Source organism: Podarcis vaucheri, assembly GCF_965113315.1.
Source record: "Podarcis vaucheri genome assembly, chromosome: Z".
NCBI lineage: Eukaryota > Metazoa > Chordata > Lepidosauria > Squamata > Lacertidae > Podarcis > Podarcis vaucheri.
In genome coordinates, this window is record NC_138758.1 from 30,590,561 (window position 1) to 30,613,670 (window position 23,110).

The following is a 23,110-nucleotide window of genomic DNA, read 5'->3' on the forward strand; positions in this document are numbered from 1 at the left end:
TCTGGTGTGCAAAAACAACATTTTGTGCTAGTGATTAAGGATTTGGATGACTTCCACACAATATGCCTAGTGTGATTTGGGCTAGGTAATTGGAGGGAGAGAAGTGAGTCTACCCCCACACAAGGGAATTGTGTAAATTGGACTTCAACTAAGGACTTTGATTTGGCTGAAGCAACACACACACACACACACACACACACACGAGATGAATCCAAAATGGAATGGATTCGCTGCTTGCTTTAATCCAAAAAGAAGTGTTCTACGAAGAAAGAACTATCTGGAACCTCTGCAGTGAGGTGTCCAAACAAGACCCATTTTACGGGTTACTATGTTAAAAAGCAAAACAAAACAAACAGGATAATCCAGGCATGCCTAAGGCATGAAGTGGCACGGCAGAAATGAAGAATGAATTCACCAAGGGTGCTAGTTTTTGTGGAGCTGCTGTGGTTCTCAGCATTCTACCAGTTGGATGCCAACACTGACTCAGCTGCAGAATACACACCTCTTGAATAAAATACATCCAGCCCTGACAACACAGGAGAAAGCACATTCCAAGCTGCAGCATCATCCCATGCCTAAGGAATTACACCAAGTCATTTTGTTAACAGAACCAGATTTTATCCAGCCAGCAGACAGGCTAAGCAGTGCCAGTCTTGCAGGTGTGGAGAGAATGGAAGCAGAAGATAATCACACACAGAATTTTACACTGTATTCACATTGAGAATTTTACACTGTATTCACATTGAGATTTTAGTGGTAGGGCTCTGTTTATAAATGTTATAAAAGTGAACCTATAGATGTGAAGTATTTTCACACCCTACCGATGGGGAATGGGATGGTGCATCTCATTCAGTTAGCGCTGGAATATCCATCAGTAATTAAAAAGATTGCAGGCGCTGGCGTTAAGGAGTATCTGCAGCATTTTCCCCTTTCAAAACCAATTATGTTTCAGGAGCAAACCAGAGGAAGATGAATGTTGGTGCAAGACAAGCTTTGGGTCTGCTCCAGCAGGAGTCTTCCTAGATTCTTATCCCAACAGGTCCTGGATCTACCTACAGTGGCCAGTCAGATGCTTCCAGAAAGTCCACAAACAGAGGCATGAAAGAAAAAGTCCCCCGTCCCCCGGTAGTTACTCCCTTGCAGCGAGCATTCAGTGATCGTCATCATGGCTCGGCTCAGAGGCAGCCTAGCAGCCACTGGCCAGGGAAGAACCATAGCCTGCACTATCAGTTCAATGAGCCAGAAAAGAAATCCCTGCTGGCATCTCCAGGAAGAGCTGGGAGAGTCCTATAATCTCTCACTTTGTTCTGCACTATAGAACTATATCCAGTGCAATTTAGGAAAGGTAGCGGTAAGGTGGGGTAGAACCAAGGGGTAGAAAAATAAATGTTCAGGGGAAGTGTGAACGTGTGGAAGTCAAGACCTGTAGTGAGTAAAGGGTGGGAAAGAGAAACTGCTCATCACTATGAGCAGCACTGATTGCGCCTAATTTTTTTTTAAGACACCCCCAGCATCTCACCATCTTATGCAATGCTGAGCCATTCCCAAGCCTACCCACTGTTTGCCCTAGTGATTTCTGAACAGCTGTCACCTCAACCCCACCTTTGCAACAGGCCTCTACCATATTAAAGGAGAAATTCAGACTCACTTTGTGCAAAGAGCTGGCAGATGGTTTTCTTGTTATCCTCAGAGCCTTCCTTTTCCGCAAGCTGCTTGTTGGCTGTTTCCATACGCTCTGCAGAGGAGAGGATAAATACATTTTACAGAATCCGCACAGCTAATTGCAGCTAGCATACTGTACGTTTTTCTAACACCAAGCTTCCTCAATCAATCTGGTGCTCCGGCTGGAGCTGATACCAAGTTGCAGTGAGGTGGATAGCAATAAAAGATGACTGGATAAATTCACAGATGGTAAAGCTATCAATGGCTACTGGCCACAATGGAGGCTAGTTCTCATGGCTGAAAAATAATTATTTATAAAATTAAAAAAATATTTTATAAAAATATTATTTAAAATAAAATTAAAAAAATATTTTATAAAAATATTATTTATAAAAATTATTTATAAAAATAAATAATTTTAAGAAGACTCTGTCATGCAACCAGGGGTGGTGAGGGGGCAGTGGGAGAGGAGGAGAAGTGCAGGGTCACTTTACTGGAGCACCTGAGAAACCAGCTGTTATAAGCAGTTCAAGGGGGAGGAAGGGCTAATATCTCAGCTGCTCATTAGAAGATCTCTTCTGGTATCTGGTATCTGAGTTTCCTTATTTTCTCCTCCTTCCCCACTCATTTGCCTTTTCTGCTGTGTCTTTTAGATGGTTGCCTGAGGACAGTGACAGTCTTTCTTTCTTTCTTTCTTTCTTTCTTTAAAAAACTGATCTGTAAATCACCCTCCAAGACTTCTTTTCCAGCTGAAGGGTGTAGTTAGAAAAAGCTATAAATAAATAAAAGTTTTAAGCATAGAATTTCTCAAAATAGGCTAGAGAGCTTTTAGGTATGGCAAACTGCCACAATGGCACAATTCAACATCTGTGTCGCTACAACAGAGTCAGAAGACAGAGAATGCTGCACTTGGGTAGAAATCTCCCTTGAGCTGTGAAGTCTATCAGACAACCTGGAGTTCGTCACATGCTCTCAGCAGAACAGAGTGCCTGTGTGGAGTAGGGGTTAGAGTGTCCGACTAGGACCTAGGAGACTGGGGTTCAAATCCCCGCTCAACCATGAAGCTCACTGGATGACTTTGGGCTAGTCATTGCCTCTCAATCTAACCAACCTCACAGGGTTGTCGTGTGGATTAAATGAGCCAGAGAAGAACCATGTATAGCACCTTGAGCTCCTTGTGGGGGAAAGAAGGTGGGATATAAAATGAATGAATGACTGAGTTCTCAGAGACCTCAGAGTTGCCATACAGCAAGTTTCGCAGGCAAGCAGGATACCAGTGTTTTCCCAGTCCAAGTTACTACACAGAGCTGTTGTAAGGGGAGGCGTGCTAAGACTTGTAAGCCAATAAAAATTATTTACAAGGGAAATAAATAGTGTGGTATTAGAATCAAAAATCTTTCTATCATGGTACTAATCTTAATTACATACATTAGTCAGTCATCAGCTATCAGTGCTAACACGTAGAGTATTTTAAATGTCTTTTTCATGCCTGTGTGTGCACTCCTGGAACCATATGTTTAGAGAAATGCTGGTAGTCTTAGTGGCCAAGGTGATTTTTATTAGCCTGCACAGTAGCTATGGCTCTAACTGGAACACCTGTACCTGGAAGAAAACGACATTGGCATAATGTGTTCCTGGACTGCAACTCCTATAATCCTTGACTATAGGCTTTGCTGGCAGGGGCTGATGGGAGCTAGAGCCCAGCAACTCCAAACCCAGGGAAGCCTGCTTTAAACTCATGTATAAACAGAAATTTACCTCTGAGGTCTCTATTGAAGTCATGCAGCCTTCGTATCTCTCCTTCCAGCTTGTTCCTCATGGTCTTCTCCAGAGTCTCCCGCTTTGTGGAAGACTTTTCCAGGTTATTGTAGGCTTCTGAAACTTGCTGAATTTCTGTTTCCAGCTGGAGCAAACAAGAAAAGAAAACTATACATGCATTTTCTATCTATCATCTATCTATCATCTATCTATCTATCTATCTATCTATCTATCATCTATCTATCATCTATCATCTATCTATCTATCTATCTATCTATCTATCATCTATCTATCTATCTATCTATCTATCATCTATCTATCTATCATCTCTCTCTCTCTCTCTCTCTCTCTCTCTCTATCTATCTATCTATCTATCATCTCTCTATCATCTATCTATCTATCTATCTATCTATCTATCTATCTATCTATCTATCATCTATCTATATCTCATCATCTACCTACCTACCTATCCACTATATAACAGTATTTAGCACGAACATATATAAGCTTTTTCTGTCAAGACTGGCCCGTTCGGGCAGGGGTACCTTTACCTTTATATAAGGGACGCGGGTGGCGCTGTGGGCTAAAGCCTCAGCGCCTAGGGCTTGCCGATCGAAAGGTCGGTGGTTCGAATCCCCGCGGCGGGGTGCGCTCCCGCTGCTCGGTCCCAGCGCCTGCCAACCTAGCAGTTCGAAAGCACCCCCGGGGGCAAGTAGATAAATAGGTACCGCTTACCAGCGGGAAGGTAAACGGCGTTCCGTGTGCGGCTCTGGCTCGCCAGAGCAGCGTTGTCACGCTGGCCACGTGACCCGGAAGTGTCTCCGGACAGCGCTGGCCCCCGGCCAATAGATGTGAGATGGGCGCACAAACCCCAGAGTCTGTCAAGACTGGCCCGTTCGGGCAGGGGTACCTTTACCTTTATATAAGCTTTGTGGTGGTAGTGGGGGAATGAACGACTAGACCTCATGCAAAAGAAAGCAGATCACAACCATGTTGCAAACAGAACACCTTTCACTCAGTGAGCCACAGGCACATGATACTGTTCTGGTACTGAAGCAAGCAGGTCTGGTCCTGAGAAAATTGGATGGGAGAAGGAGGGCCATAGCTCAATGATCAGAGCATCTGCTTTGCATGCAAAAGGTCCCAGGTTCAAGCCCCAGCATCTCCAGGTAGGACTGGTAGAGACTCCATGTCTGAAATCCTGGAAAGTTGCTGCCAGTTAGTGTGGACAATACTGAGTTAGGTTGACCAATGGATCAGAACAATGGCCCATCTAGTTCAGCATCCTGTTCTCACAGTGGTCAACCAGATGCCTCAAAAGGAAGCCCACAAGCAAGAGCCCTCTCCCCTTCTGTGCTTTCCAGCAACTGGTATTCAGAAGCATTACTGCCTCCAGCTGTGGAGGGCAGAGCATGACACCCTGGCTAGTAGCCATCAATCGCCCTTGCCTCCATCCATTTGTCTAAATCTCTGTTAAAGCCATCCAAGTTGGTGTCCATCACTGCCTCCTGTGGGAGCAAGTTCCATAGTTTAACTCTGTGCTGTGTAGAAGTCTTTTCTTTTGTCTGCCTTGAATCTGCCAACATTCAGCTTCACTGGATGCCCACAAGCCATCTAAAAGGGTGTCCCATGGAAGATGGAGCAAGCTTGTTTTCTCCTCCTCCAGAGAGCAGGACCTGAACCAATGGCTTCAAGATTCTGACTAAACATCAGGAAGAACTTTCTAGTGGTAGGAGCTGCTCAATAGTGAAACAGACTCCCTCAGAATGTAGTGGACTCTCCTTCCTTGGAGATTTTTAAGCAGCGGTTGGATAGCCATCTGTCATGGAGGCTTTAGCTGAGATTCTGCATTGCAAGAAGCTTGGACTAGATGACACCAGGGTCCCTTCCAACTCTACAATTCTATGAAATGAGTCTCCTCCACCTTTCCAAAGAATGCAAAGTTTTGTGGGTCAACGAGAGGTGTTTCAACACCCTCACAAAAGCCACAATTTCTAGGACATGTGCAATAGGAAGCTGCCTTCTTGGTCAACGTGGCTCAAGTGTTATGCACGTTGACCGGAAGTTGTTCTCCAAGGATTCAGGCCAGACTTGCCCAGCCCTCTCTAGAGATGCTGCTGGGGGCTGAAGCCAGGACTCTCTCTGTACAAAGCAGGTCTCAGCCACTGTGCAAGGGTCTTCTGAAGCCATAAGCAAGACAGCAGCAGATGTACGTAAAAGCAAATGTGGTCCAACAGTATACATGCAGACTAAACCAAGACATAAAAAGTTCTCCCAGTAGATGCTTGCATACAACAACTGTGGTGTTCTCCGGCTTCAGAAAAGGGCAATCAAAGTGATGAAAGGAATGCCATCACTCCCCTATGAGGAAAGGTGGCAACCTTTGGGACTTCTCACTTCAGAGCAAAGGCGAGTAAGAGGCCAAACAATAGGAGTTCATAAATTTATGCATGGCCTGGAGAAAGTGGATAGAGAATCGTTTTCCTCCCTGTCTCATAAAACTAGAACTTGCTGATATCTGATGAAGCTGAATGTTGGAAGAATTTTGGACAGATAAAAGAAAGTACTTCTTCACTCAGTGCATAGTTAAACTGTGGAAATCCCTCCCACGGGAGGCAGTGATGGCTGACAACTTGGATGGCTTAGAAAGAGGAATGGGCGGATTAATGGAGGATAAAGCTATCAAGGGGTACTAGCCATGATGGAGGCTGCGCTTGGCCTCCGCGGTCAGAGGCAACAATGCTGTTGATGGAAACTGCAGGACAGGAGAGGGCTCTTGTGCTCAGGCCTGGCCTGCGGATTCCATACAGGCGTCTGGTTGGCCGCTGTGAGAACAGGATGCTGGACTTGGAAGGGCAGCGGTCTGAAGGGCACCTCTTACACTCCTAAGAATGAAATACTAAATGGGGGTGGGATGGGGAGGTTTCACCAGTTCTTACCTTTTGGAGCCTGGCTACTTTCTCATAGCATCCTTCCAGCTCCTGGCGCAAAGCTCTGTTCTCATCAGAGAGGATCTCCACCATCTGCTGGGCCCTGGAGACAATGGCGAAAGGGTCGACAGGCATCTGCTGGTATGGGGAAGGGGTCGGCTGGGGCCTGCTGAGGGCCGAGTAGGAGTCCCCTTGCTGATGCTGATGATGTTGCTGCTGCATTTGCATCTGCATCTGCATCTGCTGCTGCTGCTGGAAATGCTGCTGTGGCTGCCCAACCACAGGCTGGCAGAGCCGGTAAAGCTCTCCCTGGTGGACGTGGCTGGGCATAAAGAGCTGCTGGGTCCGTTGCTGGGAGAAAGGGTCTCCTTGGACAGGAGTGTTTGGAGGCTGGGAAGGAGATACCCTGGAGGGAGGCAGCGACTGCAGGAGCGTCATGGAGCCCAAGGAGGTGAGTGAAGACGTTGGGCTGTGGTGGTGAGGAGGCCTCTGCTGCAGCTGGTGCTCTGGGTTTTGCCTGCAAAGACCAACAAACACCAGTGGCTCACTTGGGCTGATCTGGCAAAGAGACAAAGTCATATGAACAGAGATGGGTGTGCGGTCAAGGCCTCTACAGCCTGGCCATATGATGCAGGGGGTGATGGGAGTTGTAGTCCAGCCCGCAGGGGCTGGTGGGAGTTGTAGTCTGGCCTGCAGGGGCTGGTGGGCATTGTAGTCTGACCTAGAACCTGCACTGTGCTACTTCAGATTGCAGGTGATAGTTCTGCCCATGGAATGGTACCCGACCAAAAATGGTTCCTACGTATGAAGAGTTAGCAGGTCAGGTAAAAAGCCTTCAACCCAGAGAACTCATTTTTATTGTGTAAGACTTTGTCCTTTTTTCCTGACATGGAGGAAATGTCAGTCACATGGGCCCTCATGTGCAGTCTGAATTGGTACAGTCAGTTGGTACTGACTGACAACCTCAGTGAGAATTAGATGCTTGTTTGGCCCAGCTACTGTATATCAATCTTCCATCAAATACAAATTAGCCTGAAAGCATAACCATTTCAGAAGCAATTAATTTTTTTTGAGGCTGGTTTAAGAAAATTCCTTCTAGCACACCAAAGGGGAAAAGAAGAGTGATCAATGTGCCCCACTGCAAAAACCTTTGTTCTCGTGTTAAGGTTCACTGTCTGAACCTCCCAAAAATTTCTTACCTGCTGCATTCTGCATTTATATTTATTTGTAAAAAATATTTTGCTTGCTGGTCTCCAGATGGAGAATAATATTTTTTTAAAAAAATGCAGTGAAAACATCAATACAACTATGTAAAGGAGACAATGAGCATTCCCTCTCCCCAAAGATGTGGCAAACATTAAAAGCTTGTTTACAGTTTCCTTTGAAGAGACACAGCCCTGAATCTGCTGGGTGCTGTTCCGTTAGGGTATGGAAAAAGACATACGTGCTCCCTCAACTGCTACCTGAACTTTCCATACCAGCTGTCCATTACAAGAACCTTAACTTTAAGAATGTAAACCTAAGGGCAAAGACTGCCTTACTACTCATTTTCGTCAGCAGTTCTGGAAGCCCTTTCAGCTAAAGAACAGGGTAGAAATGCCATGAATGAATGAATGAATGAATGAATGAATAGGTCACTGGTTCTGTGATCTGTAGGCCGCCATCAAGGAAGCCCTTTCCACAATGACCACCAGCATACAAAGAAAATAATCTAAGCAAGTTCTTAAAGAATGGGAAGGTCTCATATGGAAGAAGACACACCTTCAGCAATCAATGCTCAGGTTAAAAGCAGAGCCTCACCACCTTGAATTTCACCTGGTAACAAACTGGTTAGCAAGAGCAGCTCACATCAGCCCACGTGTTAGATGCTCTCTGTCACCAACACCAGAAATCACCTGCTAACATATTGTCTGCTTAACACAAGAAAAGCCCTACTGGATCAGGTCAGGGGTGCCAACTATAGGGGGCCCCAGGGGCCTGAGAACCCACAAAAATTTGTTGTGGGTGCTGAGAACCCACATTGCTGGACCCCCGATACATCTTCCGGTGCCTCGTGAAGCACCAGAATTCAAGTCTGAGGCCTTGCAAGCCCTTGGAGATGTTAAACAGCATTGGGAACAGAGACCTTGCAAGACAGGATAGCTCACTTGGTTAGAGCTGACAAGAGTGTGGTGCTAATAAAAGCAAGGTTGCAGGTTCGATCCCTGCATGGGACAGCTACATATTCCTGCACTGCAGGGGGTTGGACTAGATGACCCTCAGGGTCCCTTCCAACTCTATGATTCTAAGAGGGTTTCCATTTTATCTCAGAACAGTCTGTCCTACCGTGGGATTTGAAGCAATGTGTGCTGGTAAATGCCCACTGGTAAGTTCGTTCTTTTAAAAAATATTTTTTAAAATCACATGCAAGAGGGTTTGAATCTCACAATAGAGATTCTATGTCTAGAAGAGATGCTACTCAAAGACTGCCTATCTGTCTAATAAATTTACTTATCTGGACAGACAGTTGTCCAGGCAGGGTGGGACGGGTGGGACTGGGTATGCTAGTCCACAGCAAATAGCAATCTGACATTCTGAGATCATGCATGTCCATTTACACGCATCTATGCATGCCAGAGAGATATGACAGACATCTGCCACTCCGAGATGCAGATTCTAAGGAGTTGGAGGAAGGGACTCAGTTTATTGGGAAATAAACATTACAAAAAGATATATTTGAATTTCCCTTAAGAACAAGAAGAGGATTAACAACGGGGGTACCTTTAACAAGGATTATCCCTAACACCACAAGATGCGACTAGAACACATGAAGATGGCCACTATATATGGCAGGACAGGACAGAAGGTAGATTGGGATCTACCAACAGATCTCCAAGCAACAAAAAGCTTTTGTCCCTTATGAAGAAACACTCTGGCAAGACCCAGGAATGGAATATTTCTTGGCGGATAAAAAGAATAACAACGTTAATGACCAAGGTTTGCTTCTCAGCTGAAAGGTCTCCGAAGATGAAACTTTCACGTTAATTGCAAATTGTATCTCATGTTTTTATTTTCCATATCATATAGTATTTTAAATATGTGCATATCTTATATTTTGCATAATCCTGAATTTTAAACAAGGAAATGTTTTAATTAATCTTCAACGTTTCCATTCTTTGTATGCTCTGGGTCTGTGACGGGATAATAAATCACAGAATGATGCAAAGTCAGAAGAGACCACAAGGTCATCCAGTCGTACCCTCTACAATGCAAGAATCTAGCTAAAGAATCTCTTAACAAGATGGCCATCCAACCTCTGCTTGAAAGCCTTCAAAGAAGAGGAGCCTACTAGTTTCCAAGGTAAGTCCATCCCACTATCAAATAGCTCTGACTGTCAGAATGTTCTTCCTGATGTTTAGCTGGAATCTCCTTTCTTGTAACTTGAAGCCACTGGTTTGTGCCCTACCCCCTGTAGCAGTAGAAAACAAGCTGGCTCCATCTCCTATGTGACAGCTGTTCAGATAATCGAATATGGCTATCATGTCTTAGAACATCAGTTTTCTCTTCTCCAGGCTAAACAAACCCCACACCCTCAACCATTAATGACTGATCAATTGACAAAAATCCTGCCCAAACCATCTAAAGACTAAGCAGCAGTAGCAGATTCTGTGACCTAGTCATGATTTGTGGGCTAAGCAAATGCCCAAAGGAACCCTGGTCCTTAAATCTATGTTCTGCACCTGCGCACACACAAAGCACAAACGTCACATAAAAGTGCATCAGGTAAAAGCCACTATGTGGAACCTGGTTCAAGTTAGTGGATCACAGGGTTCTAGTCAGAAAAACATAAAGGCTTCCACAAAACCATATAGTGCCTGGCCTGGTCAATGGAAGCTACTCCTCCGACTCCCAAAAAGGGAGGGAGAACGAGACACAGTTTATTGTATTCATTATTGATCTAATTATCTCATTTATAACTCACCTTTCCTCCAAGGAGTTCAAGGTGACATGCATAGTCTTTCTCCTCCCCATTTTATCCTCAGAGCAACCCTGCAAGGTAGATCCAGCTGACAAGTAGTGACTGGCCCAAGATTACCCAGTAAGCTTCGTGGCCAACTGGTGATTTGAACTCTGGTCTCCCAGGTCCTAGTCCGACACTCCAGCTACCACACCACAACTGGCTCAATTTCTCCTCCAAACAGTAAACGAGGAAGAGGTGGGTGTGGTTTCAGCAAAGAGAAAAGGGTCCGTATTTCCCCTTAAATTTGTCAGGAACCACATTAAGTGTTATATGCAAACTCAACCCTGCTGAATTCATAGCCGTGACAGATGGCCTGGGACTGCAGAAAGGAGGCGAAAGGACAGTCTTGCCCTGTCCATTGGCCGAAGGAACAACAACCACTAGCCAGCTGTTTATTAGGCAAGATCGGCGAGAGAAGATCAGCTTGACCTGAACCAAATATAAATACATAATAGCTTAGCAGTTCATTGCTGTCTTGAACAGTTGAACCCTGCCCTACATATTTTGCAAGGTTTGTCTTCTTAGTCTGAAGTCTGATACTTATTATTATTATTATTATTATTATTAATGCTAAGGAGTTGCTTTGCGGGACAGTAACGTTCACATTTGCTGATATTTTGTGAGCACAGTATTATTTCAAAGTACCCTATGCAAAATGAATTACTGGATTCTGTTCGCTTTTAGCTATGTTTTGTGTACATCTTATGGGCACTGAAGTAATGTGACTTCAATCATACGCAGCTAAAGACCGACGGGTTGAAATTCTGCAAGTTAAAGGTGGAGGGCTTCAAAGCTCTTTTTGCACTAGGTTTTCCTGGCGCAAAAATATCCTTTCAGCTCTCAGTTTTGTTTCGGGGGACAAGGCCCTCCTTGTCACACTGATTCTGGGATGCACTCATGAGATCTCACAGGGCTGCCTTGAGATCCCAGGAGATTTCAAATTAGCAGGGCCCTCTCAGCACAGTCACTTTGGAAAGCTGATATGCTCATATGGAGGAGGTTTGAGTATACAGTCATACCTTGGAAGCCGAAAGGAATATGTTCCAGAAGCCCTTTTGACTTCCAAAACCAAAGCTCAGCTTCCAATTAGCTACAGGAAGCTCCTGCAGCCAATCGGAAGCCGCGTCAGACATTTGGGTTCCAAAAATAGTTTGCAAACTGGGACAATCACGTCTGGGTTTGCGGCGTTCGGGAGCCAAAACGTTTGAGAACTAAGTTGTTTGAAAACCAAGGTACAACTGTACACATTTTTGTGCACATATTGAACCCCTGAAACCAAACCACAGCATAAAATACAACTGTACTGTAGTGATAGGGTGGCAATATGGGGTGGTGGTTTTTTTTTAGTATTTTGGTTGTAAACAACCTCTAGTACAGTAATAACTAACAATGAAAATGAACTGAATGGCAAAAAGTATGCAGCCTACAAGTGCTCTCAGCTGCTCTGAGCTCTTGGTTGGAGGGCAACGAATTTATTTGTAAGTTTTAGGTGTTCTTAGTCCGCTGCTGCCCTGCTTCCATTGCGTAATATAATCTGAATTAATTAATTGCCATCCGAGTCTCACTTCCACACCCCCATTGCTGCTGCTATTGTCTCCCTCCACAAATTACAAGTTAGGAACTATGTGTTTAAGTCTTCTTATTGTTCTTCTGTTATAACTGTCTTCGCAATGGGGGTTATTCAGGTTAAAAAGAAGGGAGGAGGGAATCCTTGTACATATTACAGAAGTGGAATTTTAGCTGCTTCTGGCAAAAAAAGCATTCTAAAATTCTCCTAACTTAAAAAGAGGGAAATGAAGTCATGTGAATATTTAAATTCAAATATGCAGAACGGGATTCACAGCCCAAAAGGAAGAAATGCATCACCAGAAGATACAGATTTCGCATTAAATCGGCATGCTGATTTATAAGCACAGAGACAGGTTTAGAATTGATTGCTATGATTTAAATAAAAATATGGTGAATCTGACCATGGGGAGTAGAGGAGACTGCGCTACCCCAATGCAGAAAAAGATGCCTCAAGACAAGAAATAACTCTAATACAGTGGTGCCCCGCAAGACGAATGCCTCGCAAGACGGAAAACCCACTAGACGAAAGGGTTTTCCGTTTTGGAGGTGCTTCGCAAAACGAATCTCCTATGGGCTTGCTTCGCAAGACGACAATGTCTTGCGAGTTCCTGCTGGTTTTTCCCCTCCCCCCTTTTTCTAAGCCGCTAAGCCGCTTATCAGCTGATCCGATCAGCAGATAAGCTGCTAAAAGCCGCTAAAAGTGCTAATCCGTCAATGGGCTTGCTTCGCAAGACGAAAAAACCGCTAGACGAAGAGAATCACAGAACGGATTCTTTTCGTCTTGCGAGGCACCACTGTACTGTATACTTTAACACCCAAAGGCTGTCTGTTGGTTGAAGTTCCCGTAGAAAATGAGCCTCTAGGAAAGGACATTATTATCATCAATAGTAGTGGTAGTAGTATATTTTATTATGATAATCATGAGCAATCTGTCAGTTTCTAAACCACCGTCTCAAAGTGATTTAAACAAGTTAAAAACAGCAAGTGCATTTAGAACAAGAGTAAAACCCTAACAGAAAACCTTTTGAATCAACGATATCTTTTGATTGTTTATAGAAAGTGCAGGCAGTTGGTGATTACAGGGATGCTATTTGCAAGTGAGTGCAGGATGTATTAATCACCCTGTCTTCTGGTGGTTAGGGCAGAAAAATAAGAATACTGTATTGGGATGAGATGGGTAAGGATTAAATAATACATGAGAGATTCAGGTCTTTGAATAATCAAAGGAAAGGTGGGGAGCCTGTGGCCCTCCTGAAGTTGTTGCCTTCCAACCTCCATCAGCTCCAGCCAGCACTGAGAGTCACAGGGTGGTCTGATTTAAGTGTCCTAAACAGGAACCAAAAAGCAGAATATTTAGGAAAACACAGAGATTGATTTTCCTGCATGAAAGAAACCAAAGGCTTCCTGAACTGCTTTTGAATGTTGGCTCTGTAAACTCAGCCCCAATGCCCCCTACCCTATAAAAAGCATGATTCAGAATAGCGGTTTGCACATTCCACTAAGGAAGGTAACAACACAATGAAAATTCAGAACAGCAATGATTAATCGCACATTTATTCAAAATGCAATTGAAACTATTCAGTTTAATTAATTTAACAAAACTGATGAACTTGATCTGGTGATACCAGTTTTTCGAAGTCTGACAGTCACTGAAACCTCCAGCACCTCCCTGCCAGTTAGCACTCCCTGGGGTGTGGGTATGTGCTATTGCCCACTTGGGGAACCACTAAAGTGTCCGATCTGCTCTAGGACTACTGTTAGCACAACAAGGCATCTCCCTCTCTATGTCTCATGTTCCCTGCCCTGCATCATTATTTTATTTATTTCTTTATTACATTTATATACTCCCTTTACCTTCCAAGGAGCTCAGGGTGGTGTAGATGGTTCTCCTCCTCCTCCTCATTTCATCCTCACAACAACCCTGTGAGGGAGGTTAGGCCAAGAGATGCTGACTGGCCCAAAGTCACCCAGTGAGCTTCATGGCTGAGTGGGGATTTGAACCCTGCTCTCTCAGGTCACAGTCCCACACCCTAACCATTATGCCACACTGGCTCCAGAGGACTGGAGGAACCCCAGAATAGATTTAGGAGGTGGGGAGGGGGAGAGAGAAGAAGTAGCAAAGCTCCACTGTGCAAGGAGAAATATTTGCACTGACAGAACTACTGACTTAGCACAAACCCAACTTATGTTTTTACGCAAAAAAAGAACCTAGGAGCAAAGTGCTCACCACTTTTGAAATACACCATGCGAAATAGCGTTTTTTTCCCTCCTCAGAGCCAGACACCACCTTCTTGGCAAGTAGACCTAGACTTCTACAAAGCTGCTCAACTACATACCAGGAGAGAGGATGTTTTTCATCTTTGTGGGTTTGAATGCCTCAAGCTCTGATGACCCCGTGCATCGGGAAGGCTCACTGCCTGATCTCACACAGAGTTAGGCATCTGGTTTAGGCAATTATTCATAGGACTGACTTCCAGAGCAGAGCAGAAGACATGACTTTGGCTGTTAGTTGGTGGTCTCCAATTCTGGCGAACTTAGCAACACAACTGGTCACTTTCCTTCAAGATGGCGTTCCCGTAAATCCAATCCTTAAGAAAAGTGATTGCTCAGAGCCTTGGAGCTACAGACCTACCAGTCTTTTAGATGTAGTCTCTAAACTATATAAGTTAACTAAATAAGTTACAAGAATGGGATAGGAAACAATCTGTGCAAAACAAGCAGGGCAGGAGTACTGTAGACCAGACTTATCAGCAAATTTGTGAACACACCAACAATCCAAACAAGTTCATTTTTATAGCCACTGTTCATGTTCATCAGCCTTTGATTTAACAGAGAGTGATTATAGCATAAACATTGATAAAATAATACTCTGGTTATTCAGTTACAACATCAAGATAATTATTTGCCTTATCACGAGCATTTCTTATCAAGCAAGGAATGAAACAAGGCTATATTTTGGCGTAATTTCTAGTAACTATTAACCATTTAAATCCAGGTACAGTGGTACCTCTAGATGCGAACGGGATCCGTTCCAGAGCCCCGTTCACATCTAGAAGCAAACGTAACCCGTGTGCGCATTTGCGCGGCCCACGTTTCGGTGCTTCTGCGCATGACGTCATTTTGAGCGTCTGCGCATACGCAAGCGGCGAAACCTGCAAGTAACACACTCCGTTACTTCCGGGTTGCCGCGGAGTGCAACTCGAACACGCTCATCCCGAAGCACATTCAACCTGAGGTATGACTGTATGGCTTTCCCCTTCCTACTTTCCCCCTTCAATTGGAAATTGTAAGTTGTCTGAAATGCTTTGGGCTGATGACCTGGTCTTGCTCTCCTTGAACAGAACAGGCTTTAAAGGAACATTAACCAAATTTGGGCAACTCTGTAAAAGAAGATCAGCTGGCAGTAAACAATAGGAAAACTAAGGCCATTAGACTTAGGAAGAAGGCACCTAAGTTCAGGTGGTCATTAGATGGGCATGCCCTTGAACAGATCCACTTGATGAGAAACTCTTATGGGTGCGATTAAATTACTGCATGCCAGGTCCATACAAAAGGCGGCTAATTAATCGATACTGCTCTTGAGATCTTTGTGGCTAAAATCATAGCACAAATGTTACGTGGGGCATAAGCTTGGGGAATAGGAGCCAAATCTGAGCTGGAAATTCTGCAGAATAAGTTCTTCCATGTAAGAGATCTATTAAATAGTACTCCTATTGCAACCCCCCCCCCCCGGACCTTAGGATGATGGGTAGGCAATAAATAAAATAAACTAATTAATGAAAATAATAATAAAAAAGTTGTTGAGCTTTTTTCTTTTACGGAAAACCTCAGAATCCAAAATCCCCCCCCCCCCAGATAAATGGCAGCCCTAAATAAAAGATAGACAAAGGATTTGTAATCTCCCCATGCGGAAATATCTTAGTCCCCATGTTCTTAGGAACTGGATTTTGGATCATGATGTTGATCAAGACAAAGCATCTGTGGTTGATGCTTCCCCCCCCCCATCTGGTACACCTAAAATCAAGATCAATCATTCAAGGCGCCATTATTTCTATTCACAGCTCCTCGGAGCTTTTACAAAACCTAGGTTTTGGCAGATGCTCTCAGCATATTTGGACAGGAGACACCTTGGAATCTCAGTTGCAGAATGGATATGGATATTCAGTTGTAATCAGATCTAAAATATTATGCATATCTCCATGCATATCTGCTTTTCTTTTATTGATTTGATAATTGCAACGAAGTGCAGACATAACAAAGAATCAAAAATTTAAGCCATTAAGTGCCGCAGCATGGAAGGACAAAAGTGCAAAGCTATAGTACAGGTCCAAAGAAATAATAAAGTATTAACTTATACAAATATTCCTTTTACAAATAATAAAAATTTATAAAACTAAAAGTATTATGCACCTATGGATAATATTATTCTCATTATTGAGAATAAAGATTATATATAGTCTTAAGGAATAAAATTTGCGTAAGAAATAAAATTTGCGGTTCTGTCCTTTGCATTTGGAGCCCAAAGAGAGATATTTATCCCCTATTCTTCAGCTGTATTCAGAATGTCTAGCTGATAAACACATTACACATTCGGTAGCTAAACTTGCACTGTCAAGAATTATCATGTATTATAAATCTTAACACAATGTTTCATTACCCTTGCTGGATGGCACACATGGCTACTAATGGTTGTCCTGTGACTTTCTGCAACATGCATCTCCTTTAATTCATACATTGCTTTAGAAACTATATAATTTTTGTACTGGAAATGCCTTTGGCTGTGTTCAATAAAGCTGACTGTCAGCGCAGCAGCAGCAGCAGTAGCAGCTGGTGGCTCCCTTGCTCAATGGGAGGAAAAGGCACTCTGCATGTGCTCAGGTAAACTCTTTTAATATTCCCACTGGCTAGAATATTGGACACAATTTGCTGACTAGGACAAATAAATAAATTCTGGTCCAAGCTGGGCAGCAATCATATTTCTCATTTCATAGAGTCACAGAATTGAAGCGTTGGAAGGCCCCCAAAGGATTATCCAGTCGAACCCCCTCTGCAATGCAAACTTTTCTGCAAAGACAAAATTTAGAATACATCAACCAACAATCAGAAAGGGGGGGGTCCTTTCCTGCTGCTCTTCAATCTCTATTCAGAGGTATTATACAACTAATTTCAAATCATGCATGCAAACCAAAGCTTAAAACAGAGAAGCAGCACAGAATTCATCCAGCAAAACCCCATCAATGGTCTACCTGCAATCTGAAAAATGCACAGAACTTTTGTTGATATTTGGGACAACTCACATGCTGTATCGTGAAGTGTAGAAGGTAACGGAGTCACTCCTGGATGGGAGAACACGTTTCTTCAGTGATACAAAGCAGCCGGTAAGCCTAGGCTTACATTTCCAATCTTTGGAGGTACCAGATTTGGAAAAAAAACGCTCCATCATCAATGCCTGAGCCAAAAGCACAGCAAGAATCCTATAGACTCAAGAACACCAGACTCTTCCCTCAGCAAGTGAGGAACCAATGTGGAAGGAAAACGCCTATGCGTCCATACAACAAGAGAGAGACAGACAGACAGAGATATCTCAGTGCCTCTCCAAGAACACATACCAAGGGGGATGTACACGGTCAAGGCAACAACTGACATCAGGCATGCGCCTTCCCTGTACTCCTTTTGGCGAAGGCTAGAAGAATTTTTGTTTAGGCAAGCCTATCTAGATATGTGGAATGCTGAAATGCAATTTAGTTATATTTCAGCTCAATCGTCAATTTTAACTGTATTTTGAATTATTATTTTTGTAAACGAACAAACAGATGCTTGCAACTTTATCCCATGTCCAGTCTTTTAATGCTTTGTTCTCCTGTAGAATGCTTAGAGATTCTATTTGCTGTCAAGAAGGCAAGAGCCAGTGTGGGGATGAGGACCTGGAAGAGACTCAAATCTCACCCACCTACCCACTTGGGCGTGAATCTCATTGAATGAGGGGCAGAGCCATGCACACCACACCTTGAGCTCTTTAAGAGGAAAAGGTAGGATGGAAATGCAATGAATAAATGACTGAACTGATTGTTTTATTTTAAACCCTACTCAGCATATCTGGACAATGTGTTTTGTGTGCTTCTTACATTGATCATAACAATAAAGATTTGAAGACAGAAAGGATAGTTTATTTATATATCACATTTAGATCCCTTCTTTTTTCCTCCAAGGAGCGAAAGGTGGCACACATGGTTTATCACCCTCCTCATTTAACACCCACTACAATCTTGTGAGGTGGGTTAGGCTATAAGAGGCAGTGGCCGGGGCTCCATGGCCAAGTGGGGATTTGTACTCCGGCCTCCCAAGTCCTAGTCCAAAACTTAAACCACTACGCCACACTGGCTCTTAAAGGTTTGAAGGTTGGGCCAGATGGAGCTCTCTTCCAGGTCCTGGAATCCCACCGGACTGGCAAATGGATCTTACTTAAACACTAGCAATGGGAGAGCATCCTCCACCAACCCTGAGGCAGCAGGCCAAATTGCAGTGGCGGGACAAAGGGCAACAGAGGGGAGTTGCTAGAGGCTCTGGAGCAAGAACTGTGAGCCGCAGCTGCCCCTGAGAATCTGCCTCACACTGTCTAATGAGAGGGCTGGGCTTGCTGAACACACCACCAGGTTCTAATTCAGACTATATTCAACGAAACCCTTGCTCAACCATGCAGTACACCACAAGAGCAGCCACAGAGAGCTGACAGCATCCTGCTGCAGAGTGTGGTTTCTGTTCATGGAGACCAAAAGGGGAAGGCATGGAAGATGGTACCCTGGAACATTTCCCAGAATCCTCTGCAACGGGCAAGCATTCTGCAGTGAATAAATTGATGTGGCACTTGTGCCCTGGGGGAAGTAAGTTTGAAAGCCACAGACGTCCACAGCAGGAGCCATAGCTAACTGAGCAGTACAGCGTCTGCTCTGCATGAAGAAGGTGCCAAGTTCAATTCTCAATGGGATCCCTAGGTATCTTATGCCCAACACCCAGGAGAACCACGGCCACTCAGTGTAGACCATACTGAGATAGACAGAGCAACAGCTCTGACTATCACAACTTTCTACAGTCTATTATTTTAGTTATCTGCTTAACTTACAAATATAACTGATCTTTGTTATCAAATTCCAGGATGGTTTACAAAAAAAACACTGAAACAGTAGTACGCAAAAAGCACAAATGCTGTACAACAGTCCCATAGTAACCTCCCCGCAACAATGCCAAACAGAAAACATGTCACTCAAGAGGCTGGTAAAAAGATGAGCAAGTGTTTGTTTATATATATCAGTCTCTAACAAACTCTAAAACATACTCCAGCAGGGAGCCAGAGTAACAAATGTGCTACACCAGCAAAATATCTGTCTCTGGTTGCCACAAGATCTACACTGGTAGTCAATAGGAGCAACCAAGAAGGCCTGATGCACAGATCTAAGTGAATGGGAAGCTTGACTGAGCTGACTGCTGCTAGCCTGAGTGATGGCCCAGTAACTGCTATGCAAAACCACCAGCAGGAGAATTACCACTCTGGTAACTTCTATCCTGGAAGGGTCAGGCCTCTCACATCCCTTTCTGCCTACAGCACTTTTCAGTGACAGGTGCAGCTATCAGGAAGTCCTCTTGCTCCTCCAGCTGTTTTTAAGGAAAGCCAATTTCACATCAGGATGGCTACTGGCCACCATGATGGCCATGTTTTGCCTCCAGTGTCAGAGACAGAAATGCTTCTGAATACTAGTTCCTGGAAACCACAGTAAGGAAAAGGGCTCTTGAGCATCTGGTTGGCCACTGTGAGAACAGAATGCTGGACTAGATGGGCCATTGGCCTGCATCCTGCAGGCTCCTTATTTTCTCTTGATTCCCATTAGCAAAGTACAAAACCGAGACATCACCTGAAAATACCACAAGTTCCCAAGGATGGTTTGTGCAGACAGGTAAGGAAAAAGCCAAGAAGAAATTCTCAAAAGCGCCAGCAAAATACAGTAAGCCCACAACTTACATGCATTTAACTTGTGCGCAATCAGCAGTTATGTGTGTTGCAAGAAAAATTAAAAGGGGGTGGACAAAGTGCAGGGTTCCAGGAAAAATGACTTTGGCAATCTGGCTCACCACTGAACCCAATGTGTCTTGATTATAAGCGATTTAAGCTTTAGGTGTTATCCTTGGAACATAAGCCCTGTGTATGTTGTGGGCTTACTGTAGCTCATTCTGGGCCCTTTGAGGACCTTGGGCTGATTTGCTCCCTTTCTTTGGTTTTGTGCATGAAAGGCAGGCTGCTTACCTGAAAGATCCATATTCAGGAGGATGCTGGTACCTCATCAGTGGCCCGTCAGCTCGGCCTTGCTGACCCAGACGGTGGTCACTGTAGAAATGCCCGGGGTCCATCTGCTTACAGCTCATCGGAGGGGTGGGCATGTTTTTGTAGGGGTACTCAGGGGGAGGCCCCCTGTGCTCCATCCCTTTCATATTTGGCTGGGGAGGAGCTGTCACAGAGTTCTTGTAGAAGTCGTTGGTCTGCTGGGAGGAGAGTGGGGAGAGCGGGGCGCTTGTGACGGGCGCGTGGGCCTTCACGCCACTGGTGGCCAGAGACAGCTGCATCAGCCTCTCGCTCAGGGAGCGGACGTGCCCTTGCTTTAGGTCCTTGAGTCCTTCGTCCTGGTGGACCTTCCCAGGGCTCACACGCTGGACTGTCGGGCGCCCCTCAGTCCTCATCTTCTGGTTGGAGACCCCCGTCACATAAAATGCTGCCCCAACGCTGGCGTGCTGCTGGCCCCTGAAGTACTGGGACTGGACTTTCGCTTCCTCATAGGTTGGGAGGTCTTCGCTGTTCTGGAGCCTTGGGGAGAGCTGCTTCTCCATGACACTGTTGTCCATTTGTATTTCCTGGCCCTGGGGCTCCTGGCGGGCAACATGGGCTCCGGCCTGGTGGTCCTGGGGGCTCAGCCCTTCGCTTGGAGCCCCTGGGCTCCCGTTGCTGGCGAAAGTGGGTGCGTTGCCCGTAGCTTGGTGGTGCAAAGCGAGGAGGTTGCGGTTGTCGTTTGGGTTCCCATATCGCAGCTGCTCCTGCAGCAGGCGCTGTAAAACTGTCGTGGCTGTTTGCTCGTCTGAATTCCTCATCTCAACTGCGAGGCCTCGGGGGTGGAATGCGAAAGGGGGCGCGCAGGCTGCCCGTGACCTGGAAAGGAGGGGAAGAAAAGAGGGGATTGTTGGCCTCCATGTTGAGCTGAGGAAGGTGGAAGTCCGGGTGGAGAAGGCAGAAAACCCCATACCTTTCCTTATTCAGGTAGTGGGGCTTAACAAAAAGATTGCCATTAGCACCTTGGGACCAGTTTGTCTGAGACTGCCTTACCCTGACTGCTTCAATCTGTGGCATTAGCACTATTATGGGAGCTGCCTGTTCCACATTTGCAAGAAATCAATTTTTTAGTGTTGCTGGACCTATTGTCTGGAACTCCCTGCTTATTGACATCAGGCAAGGCACCTTCAATGCACTCTTTCCAGTGCCTGGTAAAAACATTTTTGTTTAGACCTACCTGCGCAGACATGTAGAATGCTGACACACGTTTTAATCTGTTTTTCATTTATTGCTGCTTTAATCTTTTATATGTTTATAAGAGGTTTTTTTTTACTGTTTTTAGTGATAATTTTATTGCTTTGTTCCCTTTGTAAACCACGTTGAAGGGTTGTTGTGGGTTTTTTTTTAAATAATCAAGCCATGTCTAAATTTTGTGAAATAATAAATAAATAAATTCAGAGAAAGGGACTTATCTGAGAAGGTGGTCTGAAATAAGAGCCACCTCCCACAAGGAGCGTCAAGAGTCTAGCCATAGGTTTGATTGCTAAAATACAGACAGCGTCTATACTGTCAAGTTCACACCATCATGTTGAACCATGGTTGAAACCTCATTTTCAGACATGGCTAAAAAAATCCCACTTTGCTCTCTCTCCCCCCCCCCCCGCCCACTGCCACAACTCCTGCTATGTTGCCAGGAAAAGGGACAGAGTTCATGGCTGTGCGGTTTCTTTTGGAAAAAGCAAACTTCCAAGCAGTAAGCTCCTTATTTGCTCCTTGTTTGGAGAAAAACAAACCAAAAGCCCAAGTTTGGACATCGCAACAAGCTAGCCCACTGGTTCCCTAACAGTTTTGGCCCATCAGCCCCTTGGTTCCAATAAGCTGGTGCCCATTCCCCACCAACCTTACCTTATAAAGAATGTTATTTAGAATAGCGTTTTTCATGATCCACTAAGGAATATAATAAGATAATAAAATTTGGAAGAGTATCAGTTATTTGCACATTTATTCAAAATCCAACAAAAACTGTTCCGCTTAATTGATCCAACCAGACCAGGGGTAGGCAACCTAAGGCCTGGGGGGCAGATGCGGCCCAATCGTGTTCTCAATCTGGCCCACGGACGGTCTGGGAATCAGCGTGTTTTTACATGAGTAGAATGTGTCCTTTTATTTAAAATGCTCCTCTGGGTTATTTGTGGGGCATAGGAATTCATTCATTCATTCATTCATTCATTTTTTCAAAATATAGTCCGGCCCACAAGGTCTGAGGGACGGTGGACCGGCCCACGGCTGAAAAAGGTTGCTGACCCCTGAACCAAACTGATGAACCTGATCCAGTGACAGCAGCTTTTCAAAGTCTGAGCATCATTTACACCCTCAGCGCCTCCTGTTGTCCCCTTGCCTCTTAGAACCCCCTTACATAATCCCACCTCTACCCTTTGGGAACCACTGAACTAGACTCTGACTTGTTTCCTGGCAGCAGCAGGAGTAGAGAAGGAGCACAGAAATGATTATTAAATGTAAACAAGGTGGAGAGCTTAACACTTTGTTTTGCACTGGGTAACCCAAGAGGAACCAGAGTGAAAACGGATTTTAAGCTCTCCGCCTTGCTTGCTGGGCAAGACTCAATTTGTACACAGGCTCTGGCAGAACAGGGAACTCTCTCTCTCTCTCTAACCCTCATTCGCTAGTTGTGGGGCAGTTCCAAAGGCTTGCCTATATGCAATTTCTGTGATCGTATGCTAGAAACAATTAGAAATGTCATCAATCAATAAATACCCAAAAAATGGTATATGGTTGTATAAAACAATACAAATAAACCAATCTAATTTAACAGCTTAAATTAAAACTAAGCAGGAGAGAGAATAATGCCTAACACAGTAA

At 44.5% G+C, this 23,110-nt stretch overlaps 1 protein-coding gene across 5 annotated transcripts in view; it reads right to left on the reverse strand.

Annotated features, from left to right (window-relative positions):
- AMOT (angiomotin) overlaps positions 1 to 23,110 on the reverse strand; it is a 71,906-nt gene that overhangs the window by 16,025 nt on the left and 32,771 nt on the right. For 4 of the 5 annotated variants that reach the window (XM_082208244.1, XM_082208243.1, XM_082208245.1 and 1 more), the window contains 4 exons: positions 20,216 to 21,109; positions 6,360 to 6,867; positions 3,421 to 3,565; positions 1,649 to 1,735 (listed from right to left, as the gene is read on the reverse strand). In XM_082208244.1, the coding sequence (XP_082064370.1) occupies positions 1,649 to 1,735; positions 3,421 to 3,565; positions 6,360 to 6,867; positions 20,216 to 21,051 (1,576 nt within the window). In that variant the 5' untranslated portion in view covers positions 21,052 to 21,109. Of the gene's footprint in view, positions 1 to 1,648; positions 1,736 to 3,420; positions 3,566 to 6,359; positions 6,868 to 10,311; positions 10,569 to 20,215; positions 21,110 to 23,110 lie in introns of those variants that run through there. The other variant, XM_082208246.1, reaches the window with a different exon arrangement.